The sequence below is a fragment of the Cuculus canorus genome, chromosome 7, assembly GCF_017976375.1.
Source record: "Cuculus canorus isolate bCucCan1 chromosome 7, bCucCan1.pri, whole genome shotgun sequence".
Lineage (NCBI taxonomy): Eukaryota > Metazoa > Chordata > Aves > Cuculiformes > Cuculidae > Cuculus > Cuculus canorus.
In genome coordinates, this window is record NC_071407.1 from 26,145,755 (window position 1) to 26,163,128 (window position 17,374).

General features: G+C 40.0%; 2 protein-coding genes across 4 annotated transcripts in view; one reads left to right on the top strand and one right to left on the bottom strand.

Moving 5' to 3' along the window:
• The window catches only part of TSPAN14 (tetraspanin 14), a 39,525-nt gene extending 28,717 nt beyond the window's left edge, over window positions 1-10,808 (top strand). For both annotated transcript variants that reach the window (XM_054071495.1, XM_054071494.1), the window contains 5 exons: window positions 1,390-1,560; window positions 4,791-4,916; window positions 6,529-6,573; window positions 7,323-7,442; window positions 9,251-10,808. In XM_054071495.1, coding sequence (XP_053927470.1) covers window positions 1,390-1,560; window positions 4,791-4,916; window positions 6,529-6,573; window positions 7,323-7,442; window positions 9,251-9,322 — 534 coding nt within the window. In that variant the 3' untranslated portion in view covers window positions 9,323-10,808. The remainder of the gene's footprint in view (window positions 1-1,389; window positions 1,561-4,790; window positions 4,917-6,528; window positions 6,574-7,322; window positions 7,443-9,250) is intronic.
• Window positions 10,809-10,833: 25 nt separating this feature from the next.
• The window catches only part of LOC104063050 (rap1 GTPase-GDP dissociation stimulator 1-like), a 36,425-nt gene continuing 29,884 nt past the window's right edge, over window positions 10,834-17,374 (bottom strand). For both annotated transcript variants that reach the window (XM_054071497.1, XM_054071496.1), the window contains 2 exons: window positions 16,740-16,868; window positions 10,834-15,244 (listed from right to left, as the gene is read on the bottom strand). In XM_054071497.1, coding sequence (XP_053927472.1) covers window positions 15,111-15,244; window positions 16,740-16,868 — 263 coding nt within the window. In that variant the 3' untranslated portion in view covers window positions 10,834-15,110. The remainder of the gene's footprint in view (window positions 15,245-16,739; window positions 16,869-17,374) is intronic.

Genomic DNA, 17,374 nt, shown 5'->3' on the forward strand with positions numbered 1-17,374 from the left:
ATCCCCGGTTTCAATACAGGATGGGGGTTGATTTGATGGAGAGCAGCTGTACAGAGAAGGACTTGGAGATGATGGTAGATGAGAAGCTTGACATGAGCCGGCAGCATGTGCTTGCAGCTCAGAAGGCCAACCATATCCTGGGCTGCATCAAAAGTAGTGTGGCCAGGGGTGAGGGAGGTGATTCTGCCCCTCTGCTCCTCTCTTGTGGGACTTCATCTGGAATATTCTTTCCAGTTCTGGAATCCTTGACATGAGAAGGATATGGAGCTTTTGGAATGGGTCCAGAGGAGGGCTACAAAGATCATCAGGGGGCTGGAGCACCTTGCATATAAGGACAGGCTGAGAGAGTTGGGCTTCTTCAGCCTGGAGAAGAGAAGGCTCTAAGGAGATCTTATAGGCATCTTCCAGTACCTGAAGTGGCTACAAGAAATCTGGGGAGGGACTGCTCACAAAAGCTTGTAGTGGTAAGACTAGGGGCAATGTGTATAAACTGGAAAGGGGCAGATTGAGACTAGATGTAAGGAAGAATTCCCTCACTATGAGGGTGATGAGACACTGGAACACATTTCCAAGGGAAGTTGCGGATGCCCCATCCCTGGAGGTGTTCAAGGCCAGGTTGCATGGGACCTTGGGCAGCCTGATCTAGTGGGAGGTGTCCCTGCCTGTGGCAGGGGTTTTGGAACTAGATGGTCTTTAAGGTCCCTTCCAATCCTAACTATTCTGTGATTCTATGTGTTAAACTTCCTCCCTGACAGTCTCTGAGTAATGATATTAAAAGCAGAGTAGGTTCAGACTTGTATATATTTTCCACTTTCTGGAAAATGTTTCTTCCCTCTTTTGTTCACTCAGCTGTACAGGGATGTGTTATAGTCTGTAGACTAGAATGTAGCACTGTGTATATCACAAAATGGATGTTCTGGAACTCAATCAGTTAGGATTTCCTGGGAGGAAATGGTATAGTGGCTTCAGGAGAACAAAATCCCTTAAACTTAAATTTCTTTTCAGTGTTTGCTGGGCAAAACTTGGGCTTTGACTGAAATGTCTTAAATGATTGCTTTTATACTGAGGTGGCTTTTTGGGAAGTAACATCAAGAATATTTAATAAATGAAGCTGCAAAACGCAGGACTAATGTTCACAGCTGCGCATGATGATTGTGGTGTGGTGCTCACTTCACTGTCAAGTTCAAGTGCAACAAAACATTAAGTCGCTAAAACTAAAAGATAAATCTGCTTCTTGGGGGTTTCTTTGTTGTGTTCTCATTGAATAGGCTGTGTTCTCATGGTGTCTGTAGTGAGTAAGAATTTCAACCTAATTCTCTGTTTCTGCTGGAATTGGGAATGCATTCAAAATGAACGGATATGTTCTAATTCGAGGCTTTGTTTTTACAGTTCTGTGGAACAATTATGTTTATATTCCTGCTGGAACTCGCAGTGGCAGTGCTGGCTTTCCTTTTCCAGGACTGGGTGAGGGACAGGGTCAAGGAATTCTTTGAGAATAACATTAAATCCTACAGAGATGATATTGACCTCCAGAACCTCATTGATTCGCTACAGAGAATCGTAAGTTCGCATCCTGTCACTTCTTTCAGATGTTGTAGGAGAATGTAGGTTTGGAAGTTTTCCTTTTTATTACAGATTGATCATATTCTGTAGCTGTTAGTGCCATGTTACAAATGTTGTGTTTTAGTCTTTGCATTGAAAGCGTCCGGGAGGCAGGATATTCTGAGATACAGTGCTCTTCTTACTGTGAATATGGAAGCTCTGCCAATCATCCACCTGCCTTTCGACCTTCTTGACTTCTGCTTCCTTCTTCGGGTCAGTGTTGCACCAGTTTAAGTGAGAAGTGAGCATCAAAAATCCTCTTTATCCTGAAACAATTGTGCAGTTGAACTGGTAATCTGCAGTCATTTTAGGAGACACTGAGGTCTTGTACAGAAATGCAGCACAGGGCCTTGCATCTTCTGAGGATGCACCCTATCTTGAAGCAAATGAGGATTCTGGTTAACTGGGAGAGACTAGTCTCTAGTCAAGCGGTTGTCAAGGAAGGTTGAAATAATTCTATGCTGCTGTGGTCCTAAAATCTTCAGTTACCAGGAGACAGTGGTGTACAACAGGAGATGGCAAGGCCTGTGGTAGTAAGAGCCTGGTATTTTGTATTCAATCAGCTGGTTTTGTAATTGCCTCCAAGAAACAGGGTGACTCTTCTGATCTTTGTGTGGTTAAAAAAAAATACATATGGAGAGAAACATATGTGAGTACTTTGCAAAGAGGTACAATGGTTGTTTCCTTTATGTACTTTTTCCCCTGTTGAAAGAAGGTTGGTTTTGTCTGTCTTCCATCTCCTGGAAGATCATGTTTAGAAAATTGTTCTCCTGGCTCTATTTGATAGCAAAGCACATTTTGGAGTGGATACCAGTTTGGTCAGCTGTATATTACCAGCAGCTTACTTATCCTGTTCATTCAGTCTTGTGTGCATTGATATGGAAGCATCCTCTGACTGAGCTGCCTGGATGGATCTTGGTGTTTTGCTTTAGCTTTTGATGCTATAGGCACTCTTTTGTAAAGTAAGAGTTTCTGCTGGCCATGACCAGCACCAGGAATTGTCTTGGTGTTGTCTGCTCTGTTGCACTTTCTGTTTATCTAGTTTCAGTGCAGTCAGGCAGCCTAATATGCTAAGCTGATTTACAATTGAACTCTAGTTAAATACTTTTCAAAGGAAGTAAAAGGCTGAGCTTACTGAAAGGAGTTCACAGCAGGATTAACGAGCTAATATAACTAGAAAATGGAAGACCAGAAAAATCTCTGAAGCAGCCTGTTTTTGTTCCATACCTGCAAGTATTGAGGGGGGTGAATATGCAATGCACATTAGCAAGTCTAGTTCTGCAAGGGTTGAATGACAAAGTGCCCTTGTGGCCAAGAAGGCAAAGGGTGTCCTGGGGTGCATAGAGTTGAGTGTGGCCAGGAGTGTGAGGGAGGTTTTCTTCCCCCTCTATTTTGCCCAAGTGAGGCCTCATCTGCAGTCACGTGTCCAAGTTCTGGGCTCCACACTTACAGACAAGGAACTACTGGAGAGAGTTTAGCAGAGGCCATGGAGATGATGAGGGGACTGGAACATTTTTCTTAAGGAGAGGGTCAGAGAGACCTGGGTCGGTTTGGGCTGGAAAAGAGAAGACTGAGAGATACCTTACCAATGCTTAAAAATATCTGAAAGGATGGGGTGGGACTCCTTTCAGCATTGCCCAGTGACAGGACAGGGGGCAAAGGGCACAAACTAAAGCACAGGCAATTCCACCTGAACATGAGGAAAAACTGAATTACTGTGAGGGTGAGGGAGCACTGGAACAGGCTGCACAGGGAGGCTGTGGAGTCTTCTGTGAAGATATACAAACCTGCCTGGATATGTCTGTATGCAACTGGCTCAGGGTGACCCTGCTTTAGCATAGGTGATCTCCAGAGGTCCCTTCCAGCATCTCCATTCTGTGACTCCATAACAAGGCACTGCTGTGTTCAACACTGTGTATGTTCAGATGTCTCACCGAAGCTTGTCTTCTCATGAGTCAAGCTCCTTAGGCTGACTTGCTCTGTTCTGATTGTGTGCCTTCTTGGAGGCTGCTCCTTGCTCTGGCTAATTGTTACTTTCAGGCCTGCAAGTGACCTCACCTGAGATAGATTAGCGTGTTCAGTGGTTGTATGGCATGTTACAAAGGTGTAGGCGATGAGGGAGGAGGGACTAGAAAAACAAAAATTAACCTTTTGCGTGTTTTGTAAGTGTATTAGTGACTTAATCATTTTTTCTTGGTGTGCTTGTCTATTTTGACATTTCCATTTAGCTCATTTCAGCTCATTTGGATTTCCTGTGAAAACTATGTGTAAACAGTTCTGCTCTGTGTTCGCTTCAGTGTCTGTCACAACTTGGTAACTTCTGAATCCATTTACTGACTTAAAGTTCTGGTGGGCTTAGAGACAGTTAATACAAGTTCTGTGAAGAAAGACAATGGGCAGAGGAAAGATGCTAGCAATATCCCAAGAGGACGGATCTTCATGAAGTACCAGGAGAATCTATACGATGGTATAACATTTCAAATACTCAAATTACAGAGCAAGACTTGCGCCCATGAATAACTAGGTCCGTCAACTGCGAAGCGCAAATTAATAAGAAACTGGCTTTCATAAGTTCTGGGAACTGATGATTCCTTGAAATGCTGGTATTTCCCCAACCTGCAGTTCTGGTAATTATGCAGCGCTGTTCAGATAAAGCAACTTAGGTGAAATACTTATAGAGTTGACTGACCTTTTAAGTTGGTGAGACTTTACTAGTTAATTCATTTGGATATGAAAAACTTCTCAATTAAAATAAGTATACTCACAAATCTTTGCATCCAGTTTTACATTAAACAAGGAGAGGAAAAGTCATTCGTGAGGATTTAAGGATGGAGTCACCAATTTAAAGAAACATTTTTCATATTTTTTTCTGCTTTTGGTTGACTTGGAAATAATGGCATGCAAAGCATTTGTATAAACTGTTTTGTTGCACTATTTACTCTGATTGCAGCTAGTAATTACACCTAATGTGACAGTGTTTATAATATTGCTTGTCCTGCTGACACACTTTTCCCAGGAGCTGTATGCCAAATATATTGCTTTGCTTGCATAGAGCCACAGTATCATTACTCATTTTTTTACTCTATTCTCATTGATTCTGCACAGCCTTAGAGAAAGCGAAGATGATGAACAAATATAGCTTCAGAGAGTTTGTTCAATAGTCTCTAAAATGTGTTTATCTGTTGCAGAACCATTGCTGTGGTGCCCAAGGTCCAGACGACTGGGACTTTAACATATACTTTAACTGTAGCAGTGAAAGCAAAAGTCGTGAGAAGTGCGGTGTTCCTTTTTCCTGTTGTATACCTGATCCTGCCGTAAGTTGTTTCCTGGCTTTGTTTTGCTCTGATGTTGTTGTGAGTTATGAAGGGAAGTGCAATTCCTGAACATGGTGTGATGAGTAGGGATTTAAAAGGTCTCCTAAATGATCAACAGTTACTCTTGCACAAGCCCCTTCTTTTTATGTTTCTTTTCCATTCTTTTTAGAGTCCAAATGTGGCAACCTGCTATTCAGCTGAAAATTTATTGTCACCAGGAATTAAAGCTATTTTTTTATGGCTTGAGTCTGCAAATGTTGGTGCCTGGTGTCCTTTTATTCCCGAGATGCTATTTCCTTGGATTCCTGGTCCGTGCTACCTAGCTTGTAAGGGCCAGAGAGCTTTGTCTATTTGCCCTGGTTAGAAATAATTACACCACCCCTTAGCTAGACAAGGAGTAATTTTAATTGCTGGTTTTTGTTTATCAGCAGCTGGTGAAGTGCTCATGTGCAAGCTCAGTTTAAAGCATTCGAGTCCTTTCTCTGGTTTTGGCAAGATTTAGGTATTTGCCTGGATTTGTTTTCTACACTTTAGGAATTGGACCTTTTCAGTGGAAATAAAAATGTGGAGGTAGAAACTAGCATCATGCGTTATAGTGTTAGCAGGAATAGTTACAGCTCAAAGTCAGTCCAGCCATCCTTGTGTGGAGCAGATAGCCATTGATAGGTTATACTAAGGCTTTTGATTGTATTGGAAATCAGCCAAGGAAAGACTTAGTCAGGGAAATGTTCCATATTCAGGTTCTCCAGTAGTTATTTTCTAGTATAATTTGGAGCAGTACTATTCCACAGCAACCTCTCCTTTAGCTGGTGCTGTGTTGAGGAGACAAATACGTTTAAATCTTTTTTTTTTTAGTGTGGCATTCTGCTCATGGTATTTTAATATAATGGGTTGCGCATTGTGTAAATTACACTGATTGTGTAATAGATACGTTTTCACAATTCTAATGTAGAGAAAACAAAAGATGTCTTAAAAGCAATGTCATTTCATTTTTTGGAGTTGAATATTGTCATTATTGTGATCTGGAAGGTATTTATGGTTTTCCTACTTGGGATCTGCAGCTGGAGTGTGCTGTGTTTGGGACCTTGTGTATCTTGGACCTGGGTTATGTGTAAGACTTTGAACTCTCAACTGAGAGGGCTTGAACAGCTTGCAGCTGTTTTTTCTTTTCACTGATGGGGTTAGCAAGGTGATATCGCTTGAAATGGAATTGTAAAGCATATTTCTCCACTGCGTGTGTGAATAAATCAGCCTGATAGCTTTGTTACCTCAGTGTTTAGTGTTATGTGAAATAGCTGACACAAAACTGATTTTGGAAATGCGAATGTCTCGCTGGCAGTACGGTTGCTGTGCTTCAGGTTAAAAAGTCCTTGATAGTTGAAAGCCAAATGATATAAGAAGCTGGGTTTCTGGTGGAGGATGTTTCCCTACTAGCATACACCTCTGCTTTGTCATTACTTGTGTTCTGCTTTACTCATTTTTACTAAAAATGCTTCTTAAAATGGTTGACTCAGACTCCTCATTTTTCTGTGAATGTAAAAGAGAAAAATGTCCTGTGAACAGAAGTGAGAATAATTCAGTTGATTTACTTTAAGTCTTCTTTGCTTTTCAGCAAAAAGTTGTGAATACGCAGTGCGGCTATGACATCAGAAAGAAGGTAAGGTGCTGGGATCTTGCTTTCTGTCATGTTTTGTGCCTGGGTAGACAGAATTATAAAAATGATGGAATTGCTGATAGATGGATCAGGTTAAAATTCTGGCAAGTAATTGATTGTGCCACATCATACTGTAAGTGGAGCATGGTAGAGCTTGTCTTTGCTTAAAGCAAACCTGTCCTATGGGAAGATGATGGAACAGGTGAAGGGAAAGATGTCTTTTGAAATTTATTTCCATTTTATTATCCATTTTTATGTGCTTTACAATTGTTAATTCTAGTAATCTTAATTCTGAATTCTATTGTCTGGTAATCCACAGAATCATGGAGTGGTTTGAGTTGGAAAGGACACTAAAGCCCACTCAATTCCAACCCCCCCTGCCATGGGCAGGACACTTCCCACTGGATAGGGGGCTCAAAACCCCAGACAGCCTGGCCTTGAACACCTCCAGGGATGGGGCAGCCATGACCTGCCTGGGCAACCTGTGCCAGTGCCTCACCACTCTCGCAGTAAAAAAAGTCTTGTAATATCTCATCTAAATCTAATTCTGAAGTGTTCTAATAACACGATTTGTGGGAGGTTAAGAACATCAATGCCAGACGTTCCCTGATTTAGTCTAGGCACGTATCTATTTCTGGAGTCTGGTTAAAAACAGCTCTGTGTAAGTGGCAAATCATTAGTTTACCTGTAACATGTGATTGATCTTGGATAATCTTGAGCAGAAAAGTAATGTTCTTCTTCTCTGCATTCAGAGCAAGAGTCAATGGGATGATCAGATATTTGTCAAAGGATGCATTGTTGCTCTTGAAGCTTGGTTACCCCGAAATATCTACATTGTTGCAGGTGTCTTCATAGCTATCTCCCTGCTCCAGGTTAGTGGGTTTTGTTATGCTGCTTCAAAAAAGTTTGCAGATGGAGACCTGCTGAGGATAAAAATAGTCATGGAAAGAGGGAGAGTAAATATTTTGACAGTGTGGGTTTATTTAAGTATGAGAATAATACGGCAAAGATATAATTATAGGGATGGGGTCTTAGATTGAAAATAAAATAACTGATATCAACTAGTTTAATAGTGTCGAAGTTATGTTCCTCTCAGCGTTGATGGTCATGATAAAAATACAATACAACGTAATACATGGAGTATATGAGAATTGTGGTGTATATGGTTATATATACACATATAGCAATATGCTGAGATATGATTACTGTATAAAATAATGACAAAATGTTTTTCTTGCTTTACAATGGGCCGTGAGAGAGAGGAGGGTCATCTACTCCACTACTTCTGAACTACAGCCTTGTATGGAAATGTGAAATGACTGAAATACAACCCTGTTCTTCCTGCTCATAAAAAGCTGACAAGGAAAGAGCAGGGCAACTGGTGAACAGGCAGCAAATATGACATTAGCAGAACCAAAGGAAGGAGTTGCTGGGACTTCTTACAGTACCTTGTCAGTGCTTGGTACCAAAAGAATCCAAAATCTCAGTAATACCTATCAGAACTTTTTTCAGGGTGGCTCTTGCTTTCATTGTGGCACTTGTTTACACTTACGCTTCTTTGATAAGGTACTGCTTCACTTAAGAGGGAAGTAACTAATTTGTAAATCTAGTACAGAAAGTGTTTTCAGTGCTGGCAAAAACCACCTTTTCCCCGCCACGGCAATGCTGTGTGCTGTTGCCTGATTTTTGATATTTTATCACCACCTAATGGTAGTGCTTCGGTGGCTTTCAGCGGTGCTGTCCTGAGAACACCACCTCCAGTTAAGATGATGTTCGAGATACAAAGTCTAATTTGTGTGTTGACTGGCAATAACTTGACATTTTTCTTATGCTGCGTTCTGAGTATCTGTGAAACCACTTTCACAGTTGCTTCTATTTTCAAATTGAGTCTGTGTTTTTCATTGAACTATTTCTTGGTGCCACTGATAATTAGCTATAACCTGGCTCCATCTATAAATCCAGCCAACCTTTTGGCTTTTCTAAAACTTCACCCAAGTGGTTTGTTTTCTCTAAGCGTGTTTTAGGAAGTATGCCGTTATATATTTTATCCTCAATTTGTAAAGGAAGATTTCCCTAAGAACTTTGAATGTTAAAATTTCAAATAAATGTCCCTGAATATAATCTGGGACATTTCTCACTGCTGTTAGTGACAAGAATTTCATATTATTACAGGTAATTGCACATTCTGTATGTATTTTAAAAAAAAAGATCAGAATATTGAGTGGATTATTCTAAGTTATAGAAAGAATGAAAATACCTCATCTGTGATTTCAGCAGTAGGGAATTGTGTGTTAGAAGGCTCAAACTTGGCTAAGTGGATTTCTTCCAGCTGTAGAGCATCTAGAAGCTTATTGTTTTGAGTGTTCCGGAGTGTTACATGAAAGCATTTTTTTCTCTTGAGGTTTATTTCTGGCAAGATTCTGCTACCTTTAATTTTTAGTAATAGCCATGCTGTGGCAGATGATCTGGCTATGAAATGCTATCTGAACCTGTGAATGCTTTGAGTACACATTTCTTCAGAAGAGTAGTTGCAGTGACATCACTGCAGTCAAATAGGAACAGAGAAGAAGTAAGATCCCATTCTGCAATAACAATTAATGGTAATAGGCTTTAATGTCTTGCAGGTTGGTACATAACAAATGTTTCAGCTCACAAATTATTTGGTTTTTTGTCTTTATAGATTTTTGGGATTTTCCTAGCCAGGACATTGATTTCTGATATTGAAGCTGTGAAGGCAGGTAATGCCTTCTGAATATAAAAGCAGACACACGTTGCAAGAAAGTGTGTTTTAGTTATCAGTTGGACACCACGGTGGAAGAAATGCGTAGACCACGAAAGACTTTTGTTGTTAAAAGCATTATGTGTATTTTATTCTGCTCATGCTCTCTTTGAGAAGCTGGGACAAAAAAATTTCTGAACACATGCACACCTGCCTACCTTTTTTTAGTACCAAGGCAACTCAGTGCATCCACATCAATCTCTGTGGAAGAAACAGGATTTCCCAAGACTTTGGCAGAACAGGTTTTAAAGATGGTAGCAAGGAGACATGAAACTGCTGTAAACCCTTTCATGGAAGGATTACTGTGAAGACTTGTTTTCACTCCTGACGATCATCAATCTCAAAATGTAATCTTTTCAGAGGTGGGGTGACTTCTTCAGGATCTTGAAATCGTTTTAATCTCTACAGTAGACTCATGATATCATTTTTTGGCAAGAAACCCTGCAACCATGATTGTCATAGTATTGGAAATTGGAAACTACAGTCACAAATTGTCTAGTTGTTTAATTGATTTTTCAATAGTGCGGAAGTAGGGATATTTTTTTGACTGGGAATAACATAGCTGTCTCAGGAGGAGGAACTTGTGCTCAGCATCAGAGGTTGAGTAATCCATGCCACTCTGAAAATGCAAGCCTTTTCTCAAGAAGAGAAATATCTGGCTATCTGTAGCATTGTCATCTGACAAAATCTGAGACTATCCCTATATCTTGGGGACCGAGAGTGGGATGCTACCAGTGAGTAATTCAGCCAATAATTGAAAAGTTTTCATTGGCCGCGTGTTCTGCTTCACAAGAAACTTGATGTTAGCTCACTGTTCCCTCTACAATAGACGTGTCTGTTTGAACATATGTCCACTCACACAGTGAAGCAATTGAGTTGAGCCTTATCGATCTGTGACAGGTTAGAACACATTCTATAACCATCTCTTTCCTCTCCCGCTCTTGGTTCCCAAGCTTTATGGGGTTAGTTTCAGGGGGGTTTAGCATTGGACCTGATAAGTTACAAATCTCCATTTCAGGTAATGGGATGTGGATCCCTGATGCCATTTGCTGTTTGAAAAAATGTAACATTGTTCGTTTATAGAAGTAAAAATTCTTCAACTCTTAGCTTTTTATTGATCAGTAATATCTTAAAATACTGTCTGCAGAAATGCCAAAATGTGGATTGTTTCAGTAAGCAGAAAGCAAGCAAGCTATGCTACCTGTTGATGGTTTTTGCCTTTCCTCTAGTTTCTTTCATAACTGCTATATTGATCTTCAAGTCCTAACTGCTACTATTGGGACTAATGAAAAACATTTCAATTCAGTATTGATCCCTACTGAAATTCATTTTTTTAATGAGGAAGTACACATTTAATGGAAGTTCAGAGTTGTTTTTATTTTTTCTATCTTCTGTAAAGCTATTGAATTACGAGTTCTGCTTGTATTCTGATACACAGCTCAAACGCCAGTCGCATTATAGTGAATTGATATAGTGAACAGAATGATTACTTCACAGCAGTTTTCTGTGTCAAATTTAACTACTCATACTGAAGTCAGTTTTTATTTTTTATCAGAAGAAAACTAAACTCTCCTTCTCCCATCTTGGGAGATCAGTTGATAGATCTGTACTTCAGTAAAAGTTCCAGTGTTCTCTAAAATACTTCGGGGTAGTATTTTTATCTTTAAGATATGTGACTGAAAAGTTCTTGGAAATTACCATAGCTGTCATTTTTGGGCCATATAAGTAACACTGTTTACTGCTTCCAGTGACACCGATGTTTTCAGGGAGAGCAGGTTTATTTACAGTGCCTAACATAGTGTAAATTTTAGAGAAGTATATATTTTTATAATGGTATTTTACTACATGTAGTCTGCCTGAAGGATTTAATACTTCTGTTTCCAAAGTTTGTGGCTCTCATAGGAAGCCAAGCTTTTAAATATCAAATATCCTTTTTTTCTATTATGCATGTATTAACCAACACTTTGCTGGCAAAAGCTGATGAACAGTAAGAATCTGTGTCTGTATTGATTGTCCAGATGTCCTTCTAGCTTTTAATCTGCAAAGCACTTCACAGACGGTGCTGTACTTCTCACGTGGACTTAAGTTCAGCTTTTGTGGTTCTTTTTCTGGCCCACATTTGAGACACAACAGGAAAAGGAAGTTTTGTCTAGGGATGGCTGATTTCCTTGCTGTAGCAGAGAACAGTTCTATTTTTCATCTGAAAAACACAGAGTAAAATCTCCAGAACTGCACGGTGATTTTTATTCTTTGGTAGGTTTGAAATACAACATGGAAACAATAGTAGATCACTGAGGGGACAGTGAGAGGCATTTCTCCTGTAGAGCCTTGAATTTGATGTCTGTATTACTCCTTTGTTGAATATAGTTCATTGGGAGCAGCCAAAATTTGCTGCTGTTACTGCTACTTGGGAAGCAGCAAAGCAGTGTCCAGCAGCCTTTGCTTTAAACTCTGGTGCTTGAAACTTTACACCACCCCATCAACAACACTACTCTGCTAAGGTTATGTGTAATAATCTGATGTATGTAAAATTGGAGAAGGATGCTTGCTACTTGTACTTTTTTATTTGTAAAACATTGCATTGAAAATTGCATCTGTGGAGCGCATTTCCCTTTGCCACTTCTAGGTACAGATTGCTACTGGTGCTGGGAAGTAATTTGAGCAGTTGGTGAAAATCATCCTGGTGTCAAAAGAGATCTGAGAAGAGGCAGCGTCAGGAATCGGGATTTCAGCACCTGCAAATCGTGCCAAGTTGCCTGAGGACAAATAAATACTTGGTTTCTTTTTGAAGTACTGTTTGTATGCAAAACAGAATTTAATGGACATGTTGTGTTTCCACAGTTTGTTCTCACTGGCTTTGGCCATATTAACACCAGCTTTGTATCAATTGAACAGTTATTTGGAACTGAATTCAGGAGAGAAAGTTCAGGCTAGTTGAGGATCCTTGAAATTCATGGAGTGATTTGGTTTCACTGTGGACAACCCCCTCTTTGCCTACTTTGTATCACTTTTAAAATGCTGGGGCTCTAGTCTGCCTTACCTTGGGCATTTTGAAGCACACCCCCATTGGTAGTACCCGTGGCTTGCATAATCCCAGACTCTGGGATGGGAGTACTGTCTTATCACTTTCTACTTAGTTATATTCAACAACGTCTCTGTGGACCTGCAGTGACCTCATGGCTAGATATAGGTTATGGTTTGAAAAAGCCTTGTCAGCAAAAGCAGTTGGGCCTGAACCTGCCTCTAAAGCCTTGAAGGAGAAGCGATTCGATGATCTCACAAAGAGGTTTGATAAATCGTTGCTGTCAAGATGTCAGCGGTTGCATTTGGAACAACTCCACAACACTACAACGGAAACAAGGTTTTTAGTGAAGATGTCAAATATGAGATCGGACTTGAATAACTAGACTGAGAAGGAAACTTTTCGGTGGGATTGCTTTTATTTCTCAGAAATGAGCACAATTTATTTCTGTGAAGCAGTGTATTTATTTGTCAGTATGTGTGACAGCGCATCTGCCCTTCTGTTCCTATTAATATACCTGCTTTTGGGCACAATTTTCCTGCACGTGAAGAGGATGAATATAAGCACTGAAAGAAGTGTAGTGACCAAAGTGCTTCTGTCACTTCCTGAAAACCTGAATGTCCCAGGGTCTTTAGTTTTGGTGACCCTTCTACAGTGCCACATGGATAGACTTGTATCTCCAGTCAGTTGAGGTTGATGTGACAATTAGCTTATATCTAGAATTGTCTTGGGTTTTGTCTTCCCCATTCCACCCTTTTCTCTTCCTTTCCTCTGTGGGTTATCATGCAGCTTGAACGTTGTTTAGCCAGTGGAAAGGAAGTTTGTCTCTTCTTCTGCCATGGCTTTTCTGACTGACTTTCAGTGTATTTTTTTTCTCAAGCCTTAAATTTGATTAAATAAAATTTTAATGTTTTGTACTTTTGGAGTTTTGATTTCTAGAGTTTGTTGCTTCTAGTTACTAGTATTTCCCTCTCCTAAGGTTTAGATTGGCTATGGAGACTACAGTTTGTGGATAACTACAGAAATGGTAAAAATCTGCTAGTGTTCATGCGTATGTTTTGCTGAAACTGGTTCTTGATTTCTTTTTTCCATCTGGGCTACAGAAAAGATCCTGCTCATGCTTTTCCATCCATTGTTAATAGAAAGCCATGAACAAGTGAAGAGCTGCAGAGTAGTGAACACCCAAAAAGTTCAAAACTGCTGTTTGCACTTTGACATTATCCACAGTTATCGCTTTTGTGATTTTTGCAGTCTGTTTTGTCATGTCTGAGCAGTGTTCCTGAAACAACTCTTAAGAGCACAGAAGGAAAGTGACTTCCAGGTTTGAAGATGAGGCTTGCAGAAATAGGTTTGTTTGCTGTTTTGACCGTTTTAATGTTTCTTTAATACATTAAAACCTGATCTTGCTTTTAATAAGGTCAGGGAAACATTTAACAAGTAGATAATGGCTGTATTAGAATAATGCAGTATTTGAACTTAGATAATACTCTAGAACATTAAGGCTGCATCATTTCAGGTAAGAATGACTTAACTTGGATATGGCCGTTTGGTGTGTATAGATCATGTAATATTGTGATATCTCATACTAACACAGGGTTTAGGCACAACCCCAGATCTTATTCGGAAGTTGAGATTGTCTAAAGCTGTTTCTCATTTTGACATTGGAAATGTGTAGGATGCCTGTATTACTGCATGCTTTAAGCTAGAGGGAACTGCACCTAGTTCAGCTCTTGGTTTTTTTCCTCCTACTGTGTGGTTAACATCTGCTTGTGTGTTGCTTGCCAAATGACTTTTTTAAAATTTTTGAACACAAAAACTTTCTTAGGAAATGTTCAGAGCCTTTTGGTTTACTACAGTTTTTAATTCTCTAAAGTTAAATCCTAGTTGTCTTACTGGAGATAATGAAATGCCAGCTGCTTCCAGATCTTCACATGTGCCCACTTGTAATTTCTAACTAGATTGAATTTGTATCTTATCCGAGCAGTGTGTGGACACTGCAGTTTCTTGTAAACTTTCCTTCTACTGAATCTCACTCCAGGTTACAACAGCTGCAACCTCAAAATCAGTACAAGACCATAACCTCAGCTACTAAGTAATAATATAGCTTGTGACACGGGCAGGTAAAAACTCAGGTGTGCTTTAAAATTGAAAATTGAAGGGGCAGTTGGTTTAAAGGTACAGTGTTGTGGTTTTAACCTGTTTATTTAACATCTGGGTTCACAGGTTGACTCACAATGTGCACAATTGTCACTGATTTGCTGACAGCCCTTAGAATTGTTATAGCTGAAGAACTCATCTAATCTAAAGCCTCATTGTTTCAGTTTGTGTGATATAAGCTTGAGGTTTCCTTGTAATGATTTTAAAGTACCATTGATACAAGACAAACTTGCAAGTGAGATCCTGATCTGACAAAACCAAGCAGCTTAAAAATGTGTTGCAGAAGGGGTAATTGCTTGTTACTTTTTGTGATCTTTTCTAAGACCACTTACTTGACAGGCTTTATTCGAGCTGCTGCGTTAGTGCTCAGTGAAGAGCAGTGGTAATGCAAGCATCTATAGACCACAGATAAGCAAATGGTATTTTTTTTTGTATGCACAGCTTTAAAATCAGGAGCTGTACCTGGGCTCCAGTAGTGTTGACATGCAGCAGCGTGACAAATGCAAGTTAGGATTGGCAATGCTGTTTTTCATTGCATTTGCCTCAGCAGCAGTGCAGGGTCTCTATGGGGGAGAAGGGAGGCTAGTGAGGTGCCTCTCCTCTCAAAACCTGTAGTGTTGTGCCAGCTGCCTGGACCACATTTGTATTGCTGTGACTGCAGAGTTGTTCGAGGGTTTCTTCAACCTTGTCCTCTTGAATTTCATGTCTCAGATCACCTGAATGGAAGATGAAATATTACCGGTTACTGATTTGCTGTGGCAGAGTGGCTCCGAAAAATTGCTCGTAGAATGGTTTGGGTTGGAAGGGACATTAAAGCCCATCCAGTTCCACCCCCCTGCCATGGGCAGGGACACCTCCCACTGGATCACGTTGCTCAAAGCCCCAGACAGCCTCTGCTTGAATACCTCCAGGGATGGGGCAGCCCTACTTCTCTGGGCAACCTGTGCCAGTGCCTCACCCACCCTCACAGGAGAACACTTCTTCCTAAGATCTCAATCTCCTCTTTGAGTTTAAAACCATTACCACCCACCCCTGTTGGATTTGTATGATAAAGGTTTGGAGTGCTCGCTGTTGAAAATCAACTGGTTCAATTCAAATAAATTTCAGTAAGTACCCATTCTGCCACTAAGAAGTATCGAATAGGTTAAGTTTTGTGGTTTTTTTCTTCTATTTGCCTTCCAAGAACTGATTGAAGAGAAGAAAAAGGTAGTACAGGACAAATTCCAGCAATTTTTTTGCTTGTGTTCTTTTTGTTGGCTTTCTGTATTAGTAAGACTCAACTCTGTGTTTAACAGTATATAAAGTGCTAAATACAGAGACCTCTGGAAGAAAGGTAGTAGATCACATCTGTTGTCGGTATTCTGTAGGAGCAGCAAAAGGAGGGTGCTCATGCTTTTGTTACTGCAATATTTGTGTGGCTACAGGAAAAAATAAGACTGCCACAAAATCCAGTTTGTCTGCCAGTGTAGAGCAGCTTGAGGATTTGAAAGCCAGCTCCCCTTGTGGTAGAACCTTGTCTGAGCACAAGCATTGTTTTCCTTTTGTGATTAATATATTAAGATGTGAGAAACTGGCATGACATGTTTGGATTCCTGGTTTCAAGGTGATTGTTTCCAGTTAGTGCCACACATCCAGGATGACTCTGACCTGCCTTAAAGCATTAAGTATTCCCTAACCACATAGTGAAACAAACTGAAATCATATCCTTCAGATGTTTTACTAAAAGTTCCTGCACAAAGGCAGCATTGCTAAAATTGCTGTTTTGTCTCGGCTTCGGGTTTGTTTATAGCATAGGCAGAACAAATGTAAATGTGTGCCTGCCTAGGGAAGATGGTACATACTCTGTACTGGAATACAAAAATACTGTGGTACATACAGGACCTGGGAGTGCCAGACACTGTGTGGTGTGTTTGGACAAAGATGCCTTTATTCCAAGGCTCTCATTTTTCTATTTCAAGACTTGATTATGCTATTGACTCACTGGATTAAAGTCATTCTTTTTTTTATTCAACTGATGGTTTAATCAACTTTTCATCAAGAAAGAAGCTGCTTGACTGGGACTCTTCGTAATCAATAAAGAATGAACCTCTTTTATGTCCTTTGCTACTCACTGCACTATCACAAGCAGCAGCACATTTCAGTAACAGAAACACTTGTGTTTTCATCACAAATATCCATCCTTAAATCACAGACAATTCAAGATGAAGTTACCTGAATTAAGAAGACGGCACAAAAGACCCATTGAATTATATTTCACCTCAGGACTTGTGTTATCATCTTGTAGGAGTTTGTGTAAGCTTTGAACTAGCTGTGATTCCTTAAAAGATTCTTCAAGGGTTTCTGAAAAATAAGTAAAGAACTCCTGAGCTGTTACCTGAAAAGAAGCTAGAAGTTGGAAGTGCTTGCTTTTTAGGAAAGAAATTCCTGACTGTCTTAGTTTCAGATTAGCTTTACGGTGATCTCTTGGGCATCAGTTTTCTGTACTGGGGAATTCCTGTATTTTATGTGCAGTTTCTTCACTGGCCTCATTCTGGAAGGCAGGATCTGTGAACTATGGTTTGTATAAAATAACCTCAGAATGGTACTTTGCTGTGATCACTGCTAGAAATGTTGGTGCGTGTTAGTAGCCCAGTTGGGTTTGAGCCTTAATGATGGCCTCAGCAGTGAAAGAGGCTCTTTACGGTCTCGCTTGTCAGCATAGGAAATCCTAACTTTCCAGCTGACTGTTTCTTTCCAATTTATCTTTTGATGTGTGTAGACTCTGCAGTGACTTCTTCACTGTAATAAATTGAGACCCTTTTTTAAATGTGGTCAGTTGTACAGGAAAAATGTGAAAAAAAATTATA